Source organism: Elgaria multicarinata, chromosome 3 (assembly GCF_023053635.1).
Source record: "Elgaria multicarinata webbii isolate HBS135686 ecotype San Diego chromosome 3, rElgMul1.1.pri, whole genome shotgun sequence".
NCBI classification, from domain to species: domain Eukaryota; kingdom Metazoa; phylum Chordata; class Lepidosauria; order Squamata; family Anguidae; genus Elgaria; species Elgaria multicarinata.
This window is the reverse complement of record NC_086173.1, coordinates 37,305,710-37,327,948: the sequence shown is the minus strand read 5'-3', so window position 1 is coordinate 37,327,948 and position 22,239 is coordinate 37,305,710. Positions and strand designations below refer to the sequence as shown.

The 22,239-nt window shown below is 44.3% G+C and overlaps 1 protein-coding gene across 1 annotated transcript; it reads right to left on the bottom strand.

Annotated features, from left to right (window-relative positions):
- Window positions 1-487: 487 nt before the first annotated feature.
- On the bottom strand, window positions 488-15,334 carry RHEBL1 (RHEB like 1). The gene is given in 11 exon segments (XM_063121479.1): window positions 488-1,106; window positions 3,962-4,046; window positions 5,045-5,092; window positions 6,189-6,245; window positions 6,810-6,892; window positions 7,267-7,334; window positions 11,023-11,094; window positions 14,876-14,942; window positions 14,945-15,065; window positions 15,067-15,106; window positions 15,211-15,334. Coding segments are annotated over 11 exon segments (855 nt in total). The 3' UTR covers window positions 488-1,016.
- Window positions 15,335-22,239: the final 6,905 nt, after the last annotated feature.

The window sequence follows — 22,239 nt, the reverse complement described above, 5'->3', positions numbered from 1 at the left end:
AAGGAAGAGGTACAAGAACTTTCCCAATCGGTAACAGAATATGAGATCAGCAGGAATATTACACCCCTTCTTACAACATTGCGTATCTGTTCTCACGAGATCTGCCCAATGAAGATCTCTGCATTGATTTAAAGAGCCTCCAAAAGACACAACAGATGTAAGCAAGACACTTTAGAGTTTAGATAGCACCCCTCCGTGTATTGCTTTTTTATTCTATTATGACACTAAGCTAGGCAGCTTCTGTTATTTTATACAGAGTCTAGAGGTGACACCATCTGAAGAGTGGTCAATGCACCTAAGGTTATCAGGTAACATTTTGCTCCATCTGGCTCATGAAGAAGTTTGTTTTTATTTGCATAACCAGAGGGAGCAAAAAAATATTATTAGGCCTTGCTGAACCATCAGTCACTTCATGCCTTCCAGCACTGCAGTGGAAGCTAAAGAAAAAGAATCCATCTGGAAATCTACCAAAAATAAGGCAGTAAGTTGCAAGAGGCACATCTGAAAAATAATTCTATGTCCAAATCCACGGTTCAGCTGCCACCAAAGGAAAACTATTGACCAAAGAACTGGCCCTCAATGGGTTCCATAGGGGAAAACATTACATTCAGCTGCCTCTCCATTACACCAAGAAGTGAACAACTATCTGTGTAAACTTGTGTGTATATGGATTATACTTTGTTATAAATATACAGACGAGTCCCTCCATAAAAAAAAGCATAAATAGATATTGTTGTACTCCTTCCCTGCCAGTTCTGTAAACATTTGGCAATATATATATACACACACACACACATACACACAGAGAAAGATTGCTTCCAGCAAACTAATGTGCAAAACATGGCCGCCTCATATAGGGGACGAGCAATGAGGTATAATTGTGCCTGTGTGTGGGTTACCCGTAAGCCACTTCAGACCCGCTGTTCAGGGCTCTAGGTAGCTGCTATACCTGTCCTGAGTTGGCCTGAATCTCCTGACACACACCCTCCCACCAGCAGTGTGGCTTCAGGTGGGCATCACATCAGGATGCAACTGCGTTGTTCACCGTATGAGTTGTCCACACGATCGATTTCCTCAATGACCTTTGTGAAGATACCTTGAGTCATCTGTGAGACAAAAAAGGGAGACATGTGAGAGTTACACAAAAGAGAAAGTTCACTGCTGCTTTCAGGGCAGATGTTCAGAACCTGTGACTTCCAGATGTTATCAGGCAACATCTCCCATCATCCCTGACCACTGGCCATGCTTGGATAGTTGAAGCCCAACATCTGGAGAGCCACAGTTTCCCCACCCCTGTTTTAAGGGCCGGGTCCAGGACTGCCTTCCCCAATCGGGTACCCTCATGATGTTTTGGAACTTGTGGCGTCACCAACTTCAGTGACGACTATGATCAAACCTCTCTTTCGCTGCCACCACCCAATTCTTTATTTTCTAAAAGAATGAGGAAATAATAAACCTTTTGTGTGTGAGTCTGCATATGTATTGTCTACCTGAAGTAATGCAAATGACCGAGCAGACGTGGTTGTTAAACAAAAAAAGAACAAAGTTTATGTATATAGAAACAGATTTTTAAATGACACTTTAAGATTATTCTACTTTATCCACATACATCTAGCTCCCTCAACCTCCCAGGGAATAGTAACCACCTCCAAAACCTATAATCCCACTTTCCTAATACTATCTTGAAACAAGCCTCTACTAAACCTCACTCACTCCTACCCTCACTAACTCTTTAACCCTGACTCCTCTAACTCTTGACTTTTACTAACTGCCTAACTGGCCTCTCGCTCCCCCTCCTCTCTCTCCATTCAAATCAACCAACCAATCAGACGACACCATTCACACTGCTCACCATTCTAACTCCCCCCTCCCACTTACTTACCATTTTCCTGAAAATAAAAGAATTGGCCACAGCAAATCCAAACCTGAACCAAACACTTAAATATCCACATATAAAGGATAACCCAATTTATCGTTTCGTCACAGACCTCAATTCTCATCAGCCCCAGTCAGGATGGCCATTGGGCATAAATGCTGGAAGTTGTAGTCCAGAGCATCTCAAATCCAGCTTCCTGGGCTCTCGATCCAGGATTCCACAGGTGGCCGTGCTCACTTCCCCTGGCCCACCCCATTTCCCCCACAATCACCGATTGTTTGGTGGTTTCCCAGTTTCTGGATAGTCTTTCTCCCCCATTCTAAAGGGTTGAAATGCCTCTCCTAAGGCTTAGTTACTGGCAGTAAGCGCTTTTAAGCTAAAATACTGTAGGCTGGTATTTTTGGTATTTTGGCCCTGTCCACCACTAGAATGTGTAAGGGATGGGTGAGTGGAACTGGGGCTGGCCTGTCTTTTAACGTGTTAATTTCATTGTTATGGTTCATAGGAAAAGGGAGATAAGGGGCCCAGCTGCATGGGGGAGACTGGTGAAGCCAGGAACCGCTTGAGGCATGTCCGCCCGGCCTTGAGAGAAATTAACATCTCAGGCGGAGGTGTGAAAGATCTACGTATGAAAAGCCAAGGGGAGGGGGGAAGGAGTTGGGGAAAAGAAACTATAAAGCATACTTTGTGGGGGGAGTTCAGCGCGGCTGGCTGACTCCAAGGTTGGGTGATGTATTAACTATAGTTTTAGTTTTCTGGCTTGCTTTTTCTGGGTTCTTATATATGTGCATGTTTTAATAGTTTTAGTATGCTAATCCCATGTAACCGACCCATTTCCAAATAAATGGTCTTAAACCTCCAAATTGTGAGCTGTGAGCGTTTGTTCTGGGGATCTGTGCTAAATCCAGTCCAAGGGCCGGCTTTTGCTGGTGCGTGCTTCCTTTACAGAATGCAATTTCTCTTAGCATGGAATTTGGCCCTTGGGTGGAAAGGGGTCCTGCACTGCTAATTGTAGGATCCCATGCTGAGGAAGGCTGCTCCAGGAGGAGGCACCTGAGTTTATGGCTACACCTGTCTTTGCACTGACTTATGAAGTCCAAGAAGGAAAATAGGAAAAACAGAGTTAACAGGGAAAGCTCCACAGGGACCCTGTAATTCCAGATAAGGGAACCCAATGATTTAATCAGATCCTGGATTTTTCTTATTGTTGGTTGTTTAAAATTGTTTGTGTGTAGGGGGGTGCTGTCTTTTTTATGTCGAACACCCCGTTGGGACGACATGCTAAGCCACAATGGTTAAGCATTTTGAGCAAAACATTATGGCTTAGCATGTTTTCTGAACCATTCCTAGCCATGGTGGCTACATAACCACAGTTTAAACACACTCACTAACAATCTGCCGCAAAATGGTTAGCTGCCTAACCATGGCTTAGCATATTTATTTATTTATTTGTTTATTTATTACATTTCTATACTGCCCAATAGCCGGAGCTCTCCAGGCGGTTCACAAAAATTAAAACCATTCAAAGTATAAAACAGCAGTATAAAACTATAATATAAAATACAATATAAAAGCTCAACCAGATAAAAACAGCAGCAATGCAAAATTACAAATTTTAAACCACCAAGTTAAAATATATTTATAGACTGTTAAAATTCTGGGAGAATAAAAAGGTCTTCACATATAATGTAGGTGCCAAGCGAACCTCCTTAGGGAGCTCATTCCACAGCCGGGGTGCCACAGCAGAGAAGGCCCTCCTCCTGGTAGCCACCTGCCTCACTTCCTTTGTCTGAACAGGCCCAGTGGGGGGGGGGGCGTTTATACAATGCATAATGTTTTTTTAATGGCTTTTAATTTTTGTAAACCGCCTAGAGAGAGATTCGGCTATTTGGCGGTATGGAAATGTAATCAATGAAATGAAATGGAACTCAAGGAACACAGTCATTCCCATCAAGATTAAACTCTTGACAAACCCTCAAGCCACTGGGGAAAGATTTCTGTGGCCATCTGAAAGTGACGCTTTGTGTCCTTTAGAGCACTCATCCCCCAGCCCCAATCTAGGAGGAGGAGAAAGAGGTCTCAGACCTGGTTTTCTTTCGCTGAAGATTCCAAGAAAACGGCCCCCCAGGAATCAGCAAGTTTCCTGCCCTCGTCGGTCTTGACCTGACGGCTAGAAACACACACACAAAGGGGAAGAGGTGAAAAAGCAGAGCGGGCAGATCCCAAGCCATCAGCATGCTTTACTAGATATGATTTGAGTGACCTTGGGGGGCCTGGCCCAGGCTGAAGAGCAAGATATACGATTAAGAAAAATAAACCAGACAATGTTTGGCATACTCTGCATGCATATATGCCTGCGATCAAAAGAAAGCAACCATTATGTGTATGGTGGGTAACATTTTGGGCAAACGCACAGTAATTTCATTTCATGACCACCACTTGGGTTGCAATATTTTGATATTTAGAGAGGGCAAGGATAAAGGGCAATACAGGAGCCTCCCCCTTTTTCCTATCTGCGACCAAAGCATCTTGCATTTCTAAACTTTCAGCTAATGCTGATCACATGTTTTCAAAGAAATTCTTGCCACCATAAAGACTAGAAGCCTGCTTTAAAAAAAAAAAAAAAAAAAAAGACAGAATACAATGAATTTTTCAGGAAGGCAGTCTCAAGAGGTGATGTAGATGTACATTTCAGAAGCACACAATCCTGATCCTAGGAGATGAGCCAAAAGAATCTATTGTCAGTTACAACAGGGGCCTGTTCAAGGTAGAATCCTACTTTGGAATTTTAGAATGCAGCAAGATCAAGGCCTGAATTAGGAGGGAGAGAATGGTACACACAATGCGCTATTGATGTGTAGTGGAAAGACAAACCCTTCTGCACCTGCATACCTGATGTAAGAAAATGCACGAAAGCAACATCCCCATATATTAACAAGGACGGCGCAGAACAGGGAAGCTACCTGCGACCCTGGCAAGTTAGAATGAATCAATGTTTGGCCAAATATTATTCTAAGAGAACAAACATCAAGCACATACCTACTCCCCGCCCCGAACCCTGGTACAACTCCAGTTACATCCAAAGTTTTAAAGAGAGATGGAAGCAAACCATTCCTGCCCTTACTCTTGGGCCATATTTTTTTAGGCAACAGACAATGAAGTTCTTACCTTTCTAGCGACAGATCAGCTTTATTGCCAACAAGCACTACGGGCATCCTGCCAAAAGAGAAAGGGACCATTCTGAAAGTGACTTCCTGTGTGCTAAGTGTAGATCTCGCCCCACTTCACTCATCATAACACCGCTGCACTTCGGCCCAACAAGTTACCAGCTCCTAACCCAGGGGCAGACAAGAACGTTGGCATTTCTCTCGGAAGGACTCAAATTTCTGACGGGAGTTGCTCCTTTCCTTGTATGGCTCCAGTGATTCAAATTATTTTGAAAAGCTTCACTGCCTGAATCTAAGAGGTTCAGGTATGAGTGATCTATTTTTCTTAGTCTCAGACCTTCCTGGAATTCACATATTAACCTGAAAACCCTGCCCGTCAATCTTCCTACATGTGTTGATGCTGGCTATGGTTACTTCCTGGAGAGGGAAATACATTCTGCACATGTTCAGTGTTGATTTTTATAGTTTTAATTATTGTGAACCACTTGGAGAGCTTTGGCTATTGGGTGATAACAGAAATGTAATAAATACCAGTCCTGTGTATGTTCTGGAATGAAAAAGGGTTGCAATTCTACTTGAAAGGACAACGATAATCTTCTGTAAGTCCAGCACTGTGGAGAGAATGTGGGCTTGATCCCCCAAGCTTTATCCTTGCAACTACAGTTTCAGGTGCAAAAATCTATCCATGTAAGTATGCTCATGCACTTTACCAACCAAAAAGTATTGTTGCAATTATAATTACGATTACTGTGATAATGGAAAGTGCAGGTCTTGGGAATCCATGCCAGATGCTGCAGAGCCAGCAAGTTACTGACTGTTTGTCTCATCAATGAAGTGCTTAAAATAACTGTCACCACAATCTGGATGATTGCTTTGTTTTGTATATCCTCAAAATAAATTGCCATCAGACATTAACTGTTTGGAGAAAGTCATCAACCACATGCATTGCTGATTCAAGTGACTATTCTGCTAGCAATATTGTCCATTCCAAAATCCTTTCCTGGAAAATTGCTCTTATTATAGTCTTGGATAGTGTAAACACCCACCCACCCTCCGTTTTGATAGCTCTTTTCTAATATTCGCTAATATCTTCTCTTAGAATCATGTTCCTACTTGCCCCCCCACCTCAGCAAATTAACATTTACCTTGTCTTCCCTCTGCTTTCATATAACTTGCTGTGTAGAGACTTTACCACCTGAAAACTGCAAAAGATAAGAGGAAGAATGATAGGGTGATGCTTCTTATGCATGCATACATACACACACACACACACACACACACACACACATACTCAAGATAGATGCCATAGTGTAGAATCCTATTGACTTTGTATGGAAGGTAGAAAGCATAAAATGGTCATTCGTTCCCCATGATTGCATTGTGTTCAACTGTACTAGATAAATGCTAACTAGCCAGAAAGGATAGCATGAATTCAAATGGTTTTGCTTAGAATGGGAAATAACAAACAAACTGATATACTGGAATGAGAAGGTTCTAGGGCATTTGGAAGCAGCTGAAGAAACGTCTACATACATAGAAGACAGATCTACAACCAGAGCTGAAATCAAGTTAAGCAGGGCTGGAACCAGATGAAGTGTCCCAAGTTCATTTGTGTGGACTTGTAATATCAAGGGGACAATGTTTTGTGCCCTCAACCATCCCACAAGGCTCAGAGCAATCGTTATCATGTTCCCAGGCCACAGAAACCTCATTGTCCAAGTGCTCTGAGATATCGTCTTAATCCACCAGGCTCCGGGCCTACTTACCTCTTGAGAGACGTGACGGAATACACCAGCACATAGCCATGGATGCCAATGATAAAAGAGTGAGGCAAGATAGTGTATTCGTCCTGGACAAAAACAAGAGAAGAGGAAGAAGCCCTCCAATTAAAGACATATTGTGTTCAGAGAGTCAAAAGTCATTTGTCAGGACAACCTGATGCAGGTACGGGCCTTTTCTAAGCCCATGAGCAGGCAGGCATGGGTGAGTCAGCCCCACCCTACTGTTTGAGAAAGTGACTGGTCCCCAGGCCAGGTAAAGTTCAAATGGACTGATGTATCCCAGAAAGAGCTCTCCATTTCATGACCATGCATTACCTCCAGATCAGCTGTGTTTAGATACAAGCTATTTATCTTACAGCCAAACCGGTGGGGTGGGTGGGGAGTGGGAGCACTTGCATTCAAAGGTGAAATGCTGTAATCAAACAAGGGCACCTTCTCTTACCTGCCCTGCGGTGTCCACTAGCTGCAAGTGGAATTCATCTTTCCCCATCATCAACATTTTGTTGTAAGCTAAAGAGGGGAGGAGAAGCAATTTACAGCAATGCTACTAAGGTCCTCTTGCAGCCCTCCCCAAATTAACCCACATCCTGGACTCTATCACAATGTTCTGCACTTGAAGTACTTTTTCCCTTCTTGCTTTCCTCCTGCCAGTTCAGGTCTTAGCCTGCCACAAGACCAGAAACCCCATCCTCTTCATCGCCCAAGGTTTGCACCCAGCCCTGCTCTTTCTCTTTCTATCCCTGCCACTCCCAACCAAACTAGTGTTTCACCTGAACTGGGGAAGCAATGGCATGAGGGTTATGGCAATGGCATCTCCTCCCAAAAAAGGCCATTAGGAAAACTCTTGCCAGGCAGAAGCATTCAAGAGTGTGTGTATGTGCAGGCAGGGCTTGCTTATTTATTGCGATTTTTTGCAGCACAGCTGCCAATGCCACATGATCAATGTTCTTTGTAAGCTGGGATGGGGTGACACAAGGGAAAGAATTAAAAAGTAGGGTGGAAATTGAAATTATTATTTGTGAGGGGTGGTAAAGCACAGCTAAAGTAACAGTGAACAATAAAAATCCACACATGTAAATTTGGCTCATTTAAATCATAACCATTATGTTTCTGGAACATTTGCCCTGAGAAAATGCGCTTCCCGCAAAGCAGTTGTGCAAGAAGCTGGCTGCAAAGAAGCCCCAGAAGACTTGCACTTTGCTCTAGCCACCACTAAGGAGGCAGGCAAAGCAGTTCGAGACCTGGTTTACACGTAACGACAATCCAGAGTACAGACTGAGTCTGGGTTGTCATTGAATCTTGGGCTGTCATTACGTGTGAACCATGCACTATAGCATAAATATAGGTTGTTAATCGCAACTCAGAGTTCACAACCCAACAACAAACCATGGGTTCTTTTTCTGGGTTGTTCATGGTTAACAACCCATAGATAAACCACAGTGGAGTTTTCACACATAATGACAATCCACCATTGGGAGGTAGTGGGCTCTCCTACACTAGAGGCATTCAAGAGGCAGCTGGACAGCCATTTGTCAGGTATGCTTAAGGTGGATTCCTGCATTGAGTAGGACTCAATGACTTTATAGGCCCCTTTCAGCTCTACTATTCTATGATTCAGTGACAACCCAATCATCTCGATAGTCAGTGACAACCCAATCATTGGGTTGATTGGTTGATTGACAACCCAATCATTCAGTGACAACCCAATCATCTCGCTACGTCTCGATAGTCAGCCTTCTATGAAACCACTTGTCAACACACTAAGGACAAGTACATTGTCATCCTGGTGAGTAAGAATGCCCAAAGGGACCAGAGCATTATGTGCAGCCAAGACTTACAGCCCAATCTCATGCAGAGTTAGGCAAGCCTAATTATTCACAAGATAGCACAGCAGCAGAATTAGCAGGAGATGCATCACTCTGTGGAAAGTCACTTTTACTATATCCCTGCTGGCTTGTAGAAATAATTGTTGGTTCCCAAGTCCAGACAAACTTTATTAACTCCTGGCTATAGTTATATCTCAGTATGGAAACCAAAGGGACAAAACCTAATGTATGCACAAACCCCCAACAGTGGATCTGACAAATGTTTTGGATAGATAAATCTGCAAAGGTTCCCCCCGCCCCCGGAGTGATAACCACAATGGGCAAACAGGAGCCAAGCTATCTGTTCTCACCCAGAAAACAGGACAGATTTATAGGTGAACCTGCTCTTAAAATAACCTAACATGCTTCTCTGTATGAAGTGGGTGTGAATGCCACCACCACCACCATTCAAAAACAGGAAGAGGCTGTTGTGATGGGGGAGGGTCTGTGGCAAGGCAGGAAATGAACACAGAGGTGCTACTGAATCTGTTTTAATAAATAAAAAAATCTCAAACAAGCCAAGAGGTTTGCACAGAGAAGATTTCACATTCTGTCCAAAGCACAATCAAAAGTTATTTGATTTTAACATTATTTGAGACTCAAAGGCCCATTTTTGGGCAGCATTGCTACAACTGATATTAGCGTTTAGAGGACTATATTTATGGCCAGCTTCTCTCCCAGCTTTTCAGTCACAAGCAGCAAGATTAGCTCCCGGCGTTATTCAGATGTGCCTTCCTACTGTCAGCTGAACAAGCTAACCCACATTTAAGCAGGATTGAAAGAACGTTCAACATTGGTGAAGCATGTTTATGAAGGCCAGTGCGGTGTAGCAGTTGGACTAGGACCTGGGAAAGAAACAAGCATTCAAGTCCCCATTTGCCTATGAAGCCCACTGCATAACTTTGGGCCAGTCACCGACCCTCAACATAACCTACTCCACAGGGTTGTTATGTAGATAAAATAGAAAGGAACAGGATCACGTGCACCGCCCCGGGCTCATTGGAGGAAAGGCAGGATGTAAAAGTAATCAATCAATCAATCAATCAATCAATGATCCAACACAACAACTGAAGTTGTGTGTTCTTAGCTCAGTAATCAGCAAAAGCGAGCCCCTGGGCCAAACCCAGTCTACTAAGGGCTTTCAGTTGGCCTAGCAACCGCTGCTGCTTCCTCCCACCCAATTGCCAATGCCCCATATCCATTTCTATTTCCCTTGCCTGCATCCCACTCTGCACCCCCCAACCTGTCCTTTTCTGGAAAAGGCAGAAAGGAATGCACAGGCATGCCTTCCTATCATTGCCTATGTGACCATAGCATGTGTTTTTCCACTTTGCTCTGCCCTCAGTTGCTATGATGTAATGGGGAATGTAAAGAAAAGAGAGAGGAGCTCCTTCCTGCCTAGGATAAGGACCGTAGGAGTGAGAAGTACAGATGGGAGGATGCATGCGGTGGTGGTGGTAGTAGAGAAACATGACAGGATGTGTCGTATTTCCAACAGCAATCCGTGCTGAATTGTGCCCCCGGCAGAGTATTAAAGGGGTATCTACATTTATGCGTGCACTAAAAACTAGCCAGATTTGAACTTCTCAACCTCTCTCTCCAGCCATCTCCAGACGATGTTGTTCAGCACACCAAGACTGCAATCCTATATGGACTTACTTCAGAGTAAGCTCCACTGAAATAAGTATGACTTACTTGGAGTAAACAGGCATTGGACTAGGCAGTACAATAGCTTCTGAGCTGTTGAAGCTGAGATGGGCAACTTGGTGCCTTCCAGTTGTTTTAGATTGCAACTCCCATAATCCTTGACCATTAACCATGTTGGCTATGGCTGGTGGGAGTTGTAGTCCAAGTATTCTGGAAGGCACCAGGTTGCCTACCCCTGCGCTAAAGGATGCCTGGACACACATACACATGTAGTGTGAGCAACTATTTCCCAATGCAGAGATATTTGTACAATATGATCCTAGTTTTAATACCGTAAGACGCTGCAAGCTTTTTGGGGTGAGGGGAAAAGATCAAATAAACACACTAAATAAATGCAGAGATCCTCTACAATACCTCTAGACATATTCCCCACATTAACTGAATAATGTAAAGTCAACAGATCGGTGTGTGTACCCTCACCCCCAAAAGAACATACACACATACATCACTGGAAATTCTTACGGTAGAATCATGATCAAGTATTCATGCAAAGACGCCATTTTCATATACCCCCCTGGTTACATTTGCCAATTCAGCTCTCCCTTGCACAGAATGTAGGTTACTTTGCCCCTCTAACAACCAAGAGCCCAGATATTATCAAGTAAAGACTTAACTGCAACACTTACTGCTTTCCACCGTGGGGTCATAACACTCCATAAATTCTCCATCAATGAACTGGTGAGCAAGAGAAGTTTTACCTGAAGAGGAAAGATGTGAAAAGAGAGTCTTGCTGCAAGTGTGCTCTTCTGCTCTTAGCCGCCAACAAACAAGGCATTTCAAGAAAACAAACGAACTGTACATTGTACATTGATGGTGCTATATAAATAAATAATAATAATAACTGCCTTCTACAGATGCCCTTCTTTTTCAATAGATGTGAAATGCGCACTGACTTCCAATTATGGCTAATCCACTTGCCAAGGAAATCCTGAGGCAAGACGAAGGTAATGATAGCAACGGGCCTATTTTATTTTATAAGCACCAGTGTCCCTAGCACTATTCAAAGTGGGCAATGGGCAAATGGTGAAGAGCTCCAGTGTCAGGGGCTGAAGGTAATCTTGAAATTGTTCCAAGTTTGACAAAATAAACTAAAATATCGCAAAATGCATTTTTAGCCTGTTGACACATCTCCAAAGGGAAAATTAAATAAGAAAAGTTGTCAATATATTATTGGAAAGACAGAAGATACAAATGCATTCAACTGATCTGAAGGGCTGCTATGAAAAGTTCGGAGAGCTGTTTCTTTGCTTAAGAGGCAAATATTTAATCTTTGCATAGAAATGTCAAAGATAGTAACTCCTTCATTTCATGTATCTCTTAATTAAAATTTACTGTATATTGGTGTGTGTATATGTATGGGTGATTACATCTACAAACCTTCATGCATCTCATAAAGTGGGCTCTATTCCACAAAAGACAATTTGTCTTCTAGTGTTTAAGTCCTGGTACCCGTAAACTTCAGCCAGCATGGCCAATGGTCAGGAATTAAGGGAGTTGCAGACTAAAACATCTGGAGCCTACCCCATTCAGTTTATCAGTCCAGAAATCAGTAAGACCCAATTTGCTGTCCATTTATTATTGTGTGGTCTTCCCCCCCACTTCCCAACAAATTAATCTAGTATGTTCACAACACAAAACTATACAGGTCTACTCAGATATAAGCCACGCTGAGTTCAGTGAGTTTTCTCCCAGGTAAACGAGTATAGGATTACAGCTCAAATCCTGTAGCATCAATCCAATGGAGGTAGACAATCTCTCTTTTTCCAAAGAAAGGCAATCAATCTTTCAACAGCTTATAAAAAGTCTAGTACTATTTGAAAGCTATCACTGCTCATTTGTTGACTGAGAAGACCAGAAATTGTTATAGAATCCCAGATTATATTATTTTTGCCTAAGATTTCATATTAAAGCAAGCCCAAAAGATATGCTGAAGAACATTTGCTTGTATCTAACTACATCTTTAACACCTATCATTATTCAGTTTGGCTCACTTTGTACATGCTTCATGCAAAGATGTGCTGACCAGTCAAATTGCTTAATGTGGCAGAGTAGAAAGGTAAAAGGAGCAACAGACTCAATTTCTATCAACTCTCCTTTAGGGGGAGTTGTTGTTAATATATCACTTGTTAGTCTAGTATTTATTTATTTATTAATTATTATTATTATTATTATTTTAACTACAAGAAAAGAGAAAAGAGAAGGGTTGGGCAACATGTGGCCCTCTAGATGTTTTGGCCTGCAATTCCCAACATCCCTTACCTTTGGCTATGCTGGCTTGGGGTGATGGGGAATGTAAGTCAAAATATCTGGAGGCCCACAAGTTGTCCACCCTTGCACTGCCCAGTAAATTAAGATCGTTAACAATTCTCAAGAGTTGACTAGCTTATGGGGGTGCCTTAGGTTTGAGTCTAATGAACAAGAACAGGGGACCTGTTGTTCTCATCCCTGCACTAGAAATCTAGGATTCTATTCCTTACTGCCAACGCTAAAAGAAATATTCTAAACTCTTCAGTGCCCATTTCAAATGTTTCGGAACTTGAGCAATGTGTCCTTTTTTACAGTGCAACTATCTATAACTTTCTGCTCATTTTCACAGCTAATTTAGTAAGCAACAGCTATACATTATTCTTTTTACTAACCATCTTGGGCTTTGGGTCCAAGAAAAAGTGGTAACATGTCCAAGAAAAAAAAAGTCAAGAGAAATGTGAAGTCATTGTTTTGACCTGTTCAGAGACAACTCACAAAGATGACATCCTTCTAAATTGCCAGTTATAAAGAAGCTAGTGACAACATGGTCCAGAGGCAGTGATGCCCCCACCTCAGTAACAGAGAAGGGTTACAATTAAACATAGTGGCACTGACACAGAGGACTTTGCTTTGCATTATCCAACACCAACAGCTCTGCTATGACCTAAGTCCATTTCGGACCTGTTCAAACAAGATCCAGGTGGCTGTACTAGGAGGATCAGCAAATGATTGTACACACACGAGACAAGAACACACAATGGTCCCTGCCACTTAGAACACACATGCAGCCCTTTAAAGCAGATTCTCATTCACAGGGACATCAAGATGAGTCTTCTACATACACCATCCCTAGCAAAGGATTGCTGCAGGCTTGATTTAAGGAAACAAACCACATGCATAACCTCTGACCATTTCCACCTCCTGGATGTGGATTAATTGAAAACAGACCCTGAGCAACTTCTTGCATTCATGTTCTGGGGGTGGGAGTGGTTCAGATGAGCAGGGAATTGTGCATGTGCAAATAGCTCCCAGTGACAAACTAGCAAAGGTCAAGCAAGAGACGCCCACCAGTTACACATTTTTCCTACTGACCAACCACTAAAGTTTCGTTGGAAGGGAAAGCAGCTCCATCCGCAGAGCTCCTGTTCACAAGAAATAGCTGATTAGGTAGCAGGCACTATTTTAACAACAGCAGTGCTGACCCAACTCCACACACACACATACACACCCTACATTCATAGAGTTTATACTTACATATAAGTATTTACCAGAACATGCAAGCAAAGATTTGCAGTGGTCGTTTTGTCAATAGCATTCTGTTTCCCCCTGCACCTACTCACAGCCCACCCCCAAACTGGCCAAGGTTTGTAACACCCATCCTCTGCAATAGGGCTGTGGAGCCAGCAAAGGGAGAAAATTATCTGCCTCAGAATGTACGAACTTCAAGCCCAGGAAGCTCAGAGACAGGAAACCCACAAGGCAGAGTAACGCAGCAACCATCCCCAAATACAGGCCACTCCGAGAGAGTCAACGGACCCCCATTCATCACTGCTGCGTTTTCTACCTGGCCCGATCTGGGTGAAATAGTTGTATCGTTACCACTATTGTTCCCAAAGTAACGGCTGCACGGCCACACGTGTCCAAAGGCCCCTGCAAAGTCACGGCATCCGTTTCACCTCACGGTGCGAAACTTGCCTCAATCTTGACATCTCCTAAAAGCCGCTGCCACGCCTCGCCGGCTTCCTCCGCACGAACGCTGAGAAGCCGCCCCCACCCACTCCTATCCCATGCAACGCCAGCCAGAACCATCTCCGCGGCGTGCCGCCGCCGACCCTCCTCCCATCCTGCAAGCGCCGGTCGCCTTTGCAGCGCTCTTCGCACGGACGACTTCTACGCCGAGGCACACCAGCAGCAGCAGCAGCGGCGGGGGGCACCTTCCCCCCAAGTGACACCGACCCAGACCCTCCGCCAGCCCCCTCGCCCCCTTCCCGGTTCCCCCGCCTCCCCTCCCAGCCGGCCAGCATCTTCGGCACGCTCCAGAGCCGCCCCGGGGCTCCCCTGGCACAGCCCTGCCTCACTTTGTTCCACCGCACGCCCTTCCACGTGCCCTTCCCAGCTCAGCCCTCGCGCACCTCCCCGCGGAGCGCCGCCGCCGCCGCCCCGGCACCCCTCGCCACGTGCCCCCCGCGGGCGGCATCCCGCTCCCACCCCCTTGCGGCGTGCGCCACTGACCCACAGAGCGGTATCCCAGGATCACGACCTTCCGGTAGCGCACCAGCGGCATCGCACGGCAGCAACTCCGAGGCCGGCCCTGGCGCGTGGGTGGGGGCGGGCGGGGCGGGCTGGCAAAGGGTGGGTGCCGCAAGGCGGGCGGGCCGAGCGATAAAGAGCCCGCCGGAGTAGAGCCGCGGGCGCCGCAACTACAAACGCCCACGTGACCACAACACTGGCCTAGAGCTGCCGCTCCTCATTGGCCCGGGGGGAAGAGGCGCGTGCGCGCTGCGGATTCCTTCTGCTCCATTCATGAAAACGGCCGAGGAGGGGAGCAGATCGCGTGGCTTGCAAACACAACTGAGAGTAAAGCGCGCGCAGCGGCGGCGGCGAGGCTGAGGCTGAAGATACTAGCCGTCGCTCTTGCGAAGAGACGCCTCGGCGCAGCTGTGTCTCCTCTCCCATCATCATGATGCGCATGTTTGCTTGGGAGAAACGGCCGAGGAACTCGGTGGGGCTTCGATTCGAATTCAAACTGCCGAGTGAGCTTCCTTCGTCCCGCTTTCTATCCAGTCTACCCTTGAGAGTTGTCCTCTTTCGAGGCTAGAATGAGCTCCCATCGTTTGTTTATCTTTGCATGCCGAACGCCTCCCATCTATTTATTTATTTATTTATTCATTTATTACATTTATATACCGCTCCCATAGCCAGGGCTCTCTGGGCGGTTTACAGAAATTCTAAAATTGAGGTAAAAACAAGTATACAAAATTTAAAACATACACACATAAAGCATTAAAAACAGGGCAAAGTTCGGCGCTTTTAAAATCACCGTGATTTTTTTGGGAGAGGCCAGCAGCCTTTGCTTAATGCCCTTCCTAACGGAATGAATAAGGCTTAATGGCCGCACGACTTTGGCTGGATCGTGTGGCCAAAATAATGAAGATCAAGAGCCTCCATCCTTTCTCCCATCTCGCACAGTGCAAGACAAAAAAAGGCCAGCAAAACACACAGGCTCGTGCTTGTGCAAACTTGCTTCCCCGGGTGTGTAGTGTCTGGCCTTGTCCTACCTATTATAATGCAAGTAATAAAAAGCTTCTTTCCCACCCGGTGCCCACAGAGGATGCTGCATTATATCGTCAGACAATTGAGGGACCTGTGTCCAGATCTTGTTAGACTACAACTCTCATTCTCAATAACCATTTACCCATTTGGCTAGGGCTGATAGGAGTTGGAGTCTTAACATCATCTGGAGGGATACAGGTAATCTACCTCTACACCCGAGATAGGCGGCCTGATGCCCTCCAGATGTTTTGGAGTATAAACTCCAGGCAGCATAGTCAGTGGTCAGGGATTATGGGAACTATAGTCCAAAATCATCTGGAGGTCACCAGGTTGCCTACATGTGTCTTTCCAGCCCTTTCTAACTGGAGAGGCCTGGTAGGCAGGGACCTGGGACCTTGTGTTTGCAAAGCAGATGCTCCACCCCTCTCTCTGTCTACCCTACTCTACCTGCTGGACTCTTAACTCCAAGAATCTGAGCATCTTGCTTGCTTCTAAGCAACTTCTCCGTATTGTAACAATTGTGTGACATGCATAATAATTGAATTAATGCAGCTTTTCCTGGCATGGACGTGCATTGAAGGGGAAAGTTTCCCCTATTGAATATCTGCCATGCAGTTGTTAAAGGCCAGGAACACTGCCAGAAAAACGAAGTAGCTATCCTAATTTCAGGGAGCATCTTTCAGTTGTGTAATATTTTGTGATTGTAGGCTGCCTTTTTCATTTACAAAAACTATACAGTAGGTATTGTGTTGGCATCCACCCACCTTTGCAAGCCGGTGGTCATGTACTGTCACCCTGGATGCATTTGGTTAGTTTTGGTTTTGATTCACTGATAAGATCCACATTTAAGAGCCAGTGTGGTGTAGTGGCTAAGGTGGTGGACTGGGAGTTGGGAGATCTGAGTTCTAGTCCCCATTCAGCCATGGAAAACGGAGAGGAGGATTATGTATGCCACCTTGGGATCCTTGGAGGAAAAAAGGTGGGATATAAATGAAATAAATAAATAAAATAATTTTCCTCTGATAACTAAAGAGCCCAGTCTTGCTTTGACAGGGCCTGCCACAAAGGTTGCATCTATGATCTCTTATGACCCAAGGTACTTTGATGCCTAAGGCAAACAATCCAAAGCCCCCCACCCACTTGCTGATTTTAAAAATGGTAATATTAAACTACTTAAACAACCTTTATTGGTACTTGTGGGGAGGCAGTTTCGGTCTTTCTTCAGAATGGCTGTCTTTAGCTAACTTTAAATGGCTTTTTTAATGGAACCTATAACAGCCACAGCGATGACACCCTCACCCTCTCAAAAAGCTATTGGATGAGTCACTGTTGACAACACACTGAACTCCGAAATTTAAGGGAAATCCCTATTTGGGAGAAGTTTTTCCAAAGGGTGGTGATTTTGTCGTGTTTGTATTTATTTATCAGACAATTTGTACTTCAAAGTTAAACAGATATAGCCATTCATTTTTAAACGGAACTTCCCTTCTTATATAACTAGTGTAAATACCGTGTCGCCATGGGGGCTAGTAGTCTGAGAATGATTGGATGAAAATATGTTTGTCCGTTTCCCCTGTGACTTGAACAACTTTTAAAGTAAATGTACTACAAAAAGACTGGCAAAAGTGAAAACAAAAAAGAAGCTCTTTAAAAAAATGTTGTTTACCATTCCTTGAAGTTTGAGGTTGAAAACACTGGTGAAGATTTCAATCTGTCTACTGCCCCTGGTGTCCTTTCAGCTCCTTCCCACCTTCTCTTCCTCCTGCTCTATCACCAACTGACTTTTCTTCAGCTCCTTTCCTAACATTCGGTGCCTGTCCTTCCATTGGCCCAGCGCTCTTAAGAGCATTAAGCATTATTACATGGGCATGCACACGCTGTGTCACATGTTCCATTACACGCACAGCGTGGAGTATATGCCTTAACCTCCCCTTTGCCTTCTCCCCCTCCCCTTCCGAGCTGCCCAAAGGTTAAGTTTCAAAGTATCAAAATTTTCTGCTTGTCTACACTGCTCATGCTTCAATTTAAAACTAAAATGAGCAAAATCGGCTTGGTAAAAGATGGCGATGAGCATGTTTTTTTGGGGGGTGCTTTTAATGTCATATTTGTATTAAAAGTGCTCTCTGAAAGTCAGCAGAGGTGGTGATTATATGTGGGGGTTTATGGGTACCATAGACCTGCCCCAGTTCCCAAGACCCAGTGAAGGAGGGTACCATTGGTATGCACACTCCCAACTTGCCCCGAGAGAAGAAGAAACAGGATCAGCTTCTCTAAGACAAATTGTTTGTGTTTTTTTGGTTTGTTTTATTGATTTTTTGTTTTAATAATTTCATGTAAACTGCTTTGTGAAGTCAGTCTGTAACACAATATATAAATACCTTTAATAAATCAATATCCAGTTGCTCATTGTGTAAATGATGTCATGGCTAGTTTGTGGAAGGCCATTGTAGCAGCAATAAGTCTGATGACTGGTTCTTCTCTCCAATGTAATCCCACATTCCCTAACTGCAACCATGTAGGTGGTGGAAATCATGGGACTCCGATTCATACAGTAGTGAGATGGGCGAGGGAGAAAATTGCTGACCCCTCTCTTGGCAACTGCCAGGGTCCATGACTTAAATTTTATTTCATAATATATATTTTAAAGCAATTAAAATGTGTGTATGTTTTTAAACATATGTACCACCCTCCAGTGCCATCTTTATTTAGGTTCAAAAGAGTGGTTTGGGGTTTTGGAGTTTGGACCCCCTACCTCTGCCTTGAACAAGTTCTTGGGCAAGTTACTTTTCTTCTAACCTCATCAGTTTGTTTTCTGGGAATTGAATGTTTTGTGACCAGCCAAGTACACTATGGCAGCCATTTTATGAATGGACAAGGTACCCTTGTGGCAGCCATTTTGTGAGAGAGCTCCTGACACCTCTCAAAATCTCAAATGTGCCCATTGACCCAAAAAGATTGAAGAACACTGGCTATTGCTGCAGCTTTTTCCTAGTCTTTTTGGTCACTCTCTTTCCCTCATTTGTTGCCTCAGGATCTTTCTTTGCCACCTCGGTCTCTGTTTTTCTCCTCAGGCGCTCCCTTCCTCCTGTAGCCCTTCAGAGTCAAAAGAGTTTGAACTCTAGATATTTCCCCTTGAGGGCTACATATTGCAAAGGGTTACACCAGTTTTGTCTGGGTGTATTATACTATTCAGGTCTCTGAATGAGTCTGTGCACCTGGACCAGATTTCAATGGCCTGTGCACCTAGACAACTCCCAGGATTCCAATGGGCTGGAAATGGCACAGTCCGCCATATTACTGCATATTTGCAGGAAATGTGGTGTAGCATTAAGGGCAAAATTGACCGGTTTTATGTCTCTGCAAGAGGCCAAATTACAGCATTCGTTATCTGAAAATACTTCACGGGATGGGTGGTATAATAGAGGGCCACTTGTGCATGTGCCCCACATTTCCTGAGATGTGCCCTGGATGTTTAGAGTTGCCCCACTTGCCATCATCTGCCTTAATACAAGCCTACTTCTTTTCTCTAAATTCAGGAACTTTGCAGTTGCTAGGAGATCTCAGGACTCACTCCCTTAGCAGATCAATAGGGAGTGTAGCATGAAGGCCACAGCCTTTCTAACTGGAGGGGAGATTGCCACCTTTCCTTCCACAGCCTGCTCATTATTTTCATTTAAGTCCAGAGACCATGGGTGTCCCCTGGAATTTTTCAGGGGGAGGGAAAAACTTCACAATACTTTGTGGTGTTTTTGGACAACAACTCCAGTTGGCCATGCAGGTCACCAGGGGGACCAAGAAGCAGCTGGCCACTTGCTTGCTTCCCTGCTTCCCCTGGAACTCTCAAGTCTCGTGAGACTTCGGGGATAAGGTCGGGTGAAGTCTCATGAGACTCTTGCACCTTGTCCTGGAAGTCTTATGAGACTTGAGAACTCGGAGGCGGAGTGTGCATATGTGTGGCAAAAAAAATCAAACCCCTTTATCCATGTCTGTTAGCCACCTTGTCCTGCCCAATGGCAGGCCAAGCCCTTTGAATAATCATGCAATAAGTCGGTTCTAGGTCTTTCCACATGATCTAACCAAAAGCGTTTTAACCACATTTTATTCTTTGTGCAATACTCCCAGAAATCCCAGTTAAGCACCAATATCACAATATCCTCCCCCCAATAATGGATAGGAATGATAGCTTTACTCTCGGTTCCCCTACTGAGAGTAAAGGATTGCTAGGTGGGAGGAGACATTCACACAACACTCCAAGCCCAGTGACTTTGTGTAAGATTTCTAGGATGGGGGCGAGGTGTGCATGTGTGCACACTGACCTACCACCTGGCATTGCATGTGGCCCTTGGAGCCAAAAGGGTTGTGCAACCCTGCTGTAGGGGTAACTGTGCTGCAGTCCTTCCCCCAACCAAGTATTTTCAATTTGAACAGGAAAGATTCAAGACACATCCTCCCAAAAATGAAGGGGGGGGGAGCTTTTAAGTCACAGTTGCACATTTAATATATCTGATCATTCTTGAATTTCCTTAATAACTACGAAGCAAGGTGTTTTGATTTTTGAACCACAGGCCACCGGAAGCCATTTCCATGCATTCTGTGGTTGGAGCACCAGAGGGCAGCTGAAACCACGCAACTAAAGTTTGCCTGTGATGATGATGATGATCCTCTTCCTCCTCCTCCTCCCTCTTCCCTAGTAAATAACATCCACAAGTTTGCTTTAAAACAGGTGCAGGGAACATGTGGCCCTCCAGATGTTCTTGGACTGCAACTCCCATCAGCCCTGGCCAGCATAATCAATAGTGAGGGATGATTGGAGTTGCAATCCAAGAACATCGGGAGCATCACACATTCTCCATCCTGGGTTTTAAGCCACAATCCAGTCAACGTTAAGCATGTTGCAATCCTCTTCTATTTCTGGAGAAGTAAATGTATATGCTTAATTTCTCAATTAAACTCAGTGGGCCTTAAAGCCATTTATTTACCACATCCTACCTGTGTTCTGGAGGATTTCTCTATTTGCAGTTTGATTCATAGAATCATAAAATAGTAGAGTTGGAAGGGGCCTATAAGGCCATCAAGTCCAACCCTTTGCTCATTGCAGGAATCTACCTTAAAGCATACCTGACAATGGCTTTATTCTCTTTGATCCATTGTTTATTATGGTGCACATGACCTGGCGGTATGTGGCTTTCTAGCATGTTAGATGCAATGGAATCACGGCAGTCTCTGCCTCTTCTCTCCATGTTCAAAGTGTGAGCTCATCCTGACTCCCAGTTCCTCAGTGACAAACTTTTAAACATCCATTTTATTGGGTTTCAGTTACAACAGATCTGAACAATAAATGTCTATCCCTAGCATGAGACAAAGAATATACTATCTGATACTTATTCCAGTGTTAAAACTCTTCTGCTTGGTTATATATAAACCATGGGAAATATGCCATCTATTCCTACAAAATTAACAAAACATCTTGACTAGGCCAGAAGGCACAACTGCTTCTCCTGTACTCCAATCAAAATAATGAGGTGCCTGCAGAGATTCCTCCCCCTAATGGATGACTTGACTGAGCTCTTCAATTGAGGGCATAAAATAGAGCCAACCTCCCTTGTATAGTCCCGGTCTCTCCCTTTAATTTGGAAACCCAGTCTATGAATATTTACTAAGCAGTCAATCCCATTGAGTGGAACTTAATACCTGCGAAGCGTCCTAGGATTTTGGTCTCCTCAATCTGCTTGCACCTAGGTCAGTCTTCCCCACATTGATGGCCTCAAGGTGTCTTGGACTACAATGATCAGCATTCCTGATCATGGGCCATGCTGGCTGGGGCAGATGGCAGTTGGTCCATAACATCTGGAGGCTAAAGACAGGAGTGAACATTTCCATATCAGCCTAACCAAAGGCCTCACTAAGGGCCACAGTGGGGTACCGCAGGGTTCAGTCCTGAGCCCAGTGCTTTCAACACTTTTATTAATGACTTGGACAAGGAGGTGCAGGGAATGCTTATCAAATTTGCAGATGACACAAAATTGGGTGGGATAGCTAATACCTTGGAAGACAGAAGCAAACTTCAAAGTGATCTTGGCAGACTGGAACGCTGGGCTGAAAACAACAGAATTAAATTTAATAGGGATAAATGCCAAGTTCTACACCTAGGAAAAAGAAACCAAATTCACAGTTATAAGATGGGAGACACTTGGCGTAGCAACACTACAAGCAAGAAGGATTTCAGAATTGTTGTAGATCACGAGCTGAATATGAGCCAACAGTGTGATGTGGCTGCAAAAAAAGCAAATGCTATTTTGGGATGTATTAATAGAAGTATAGCT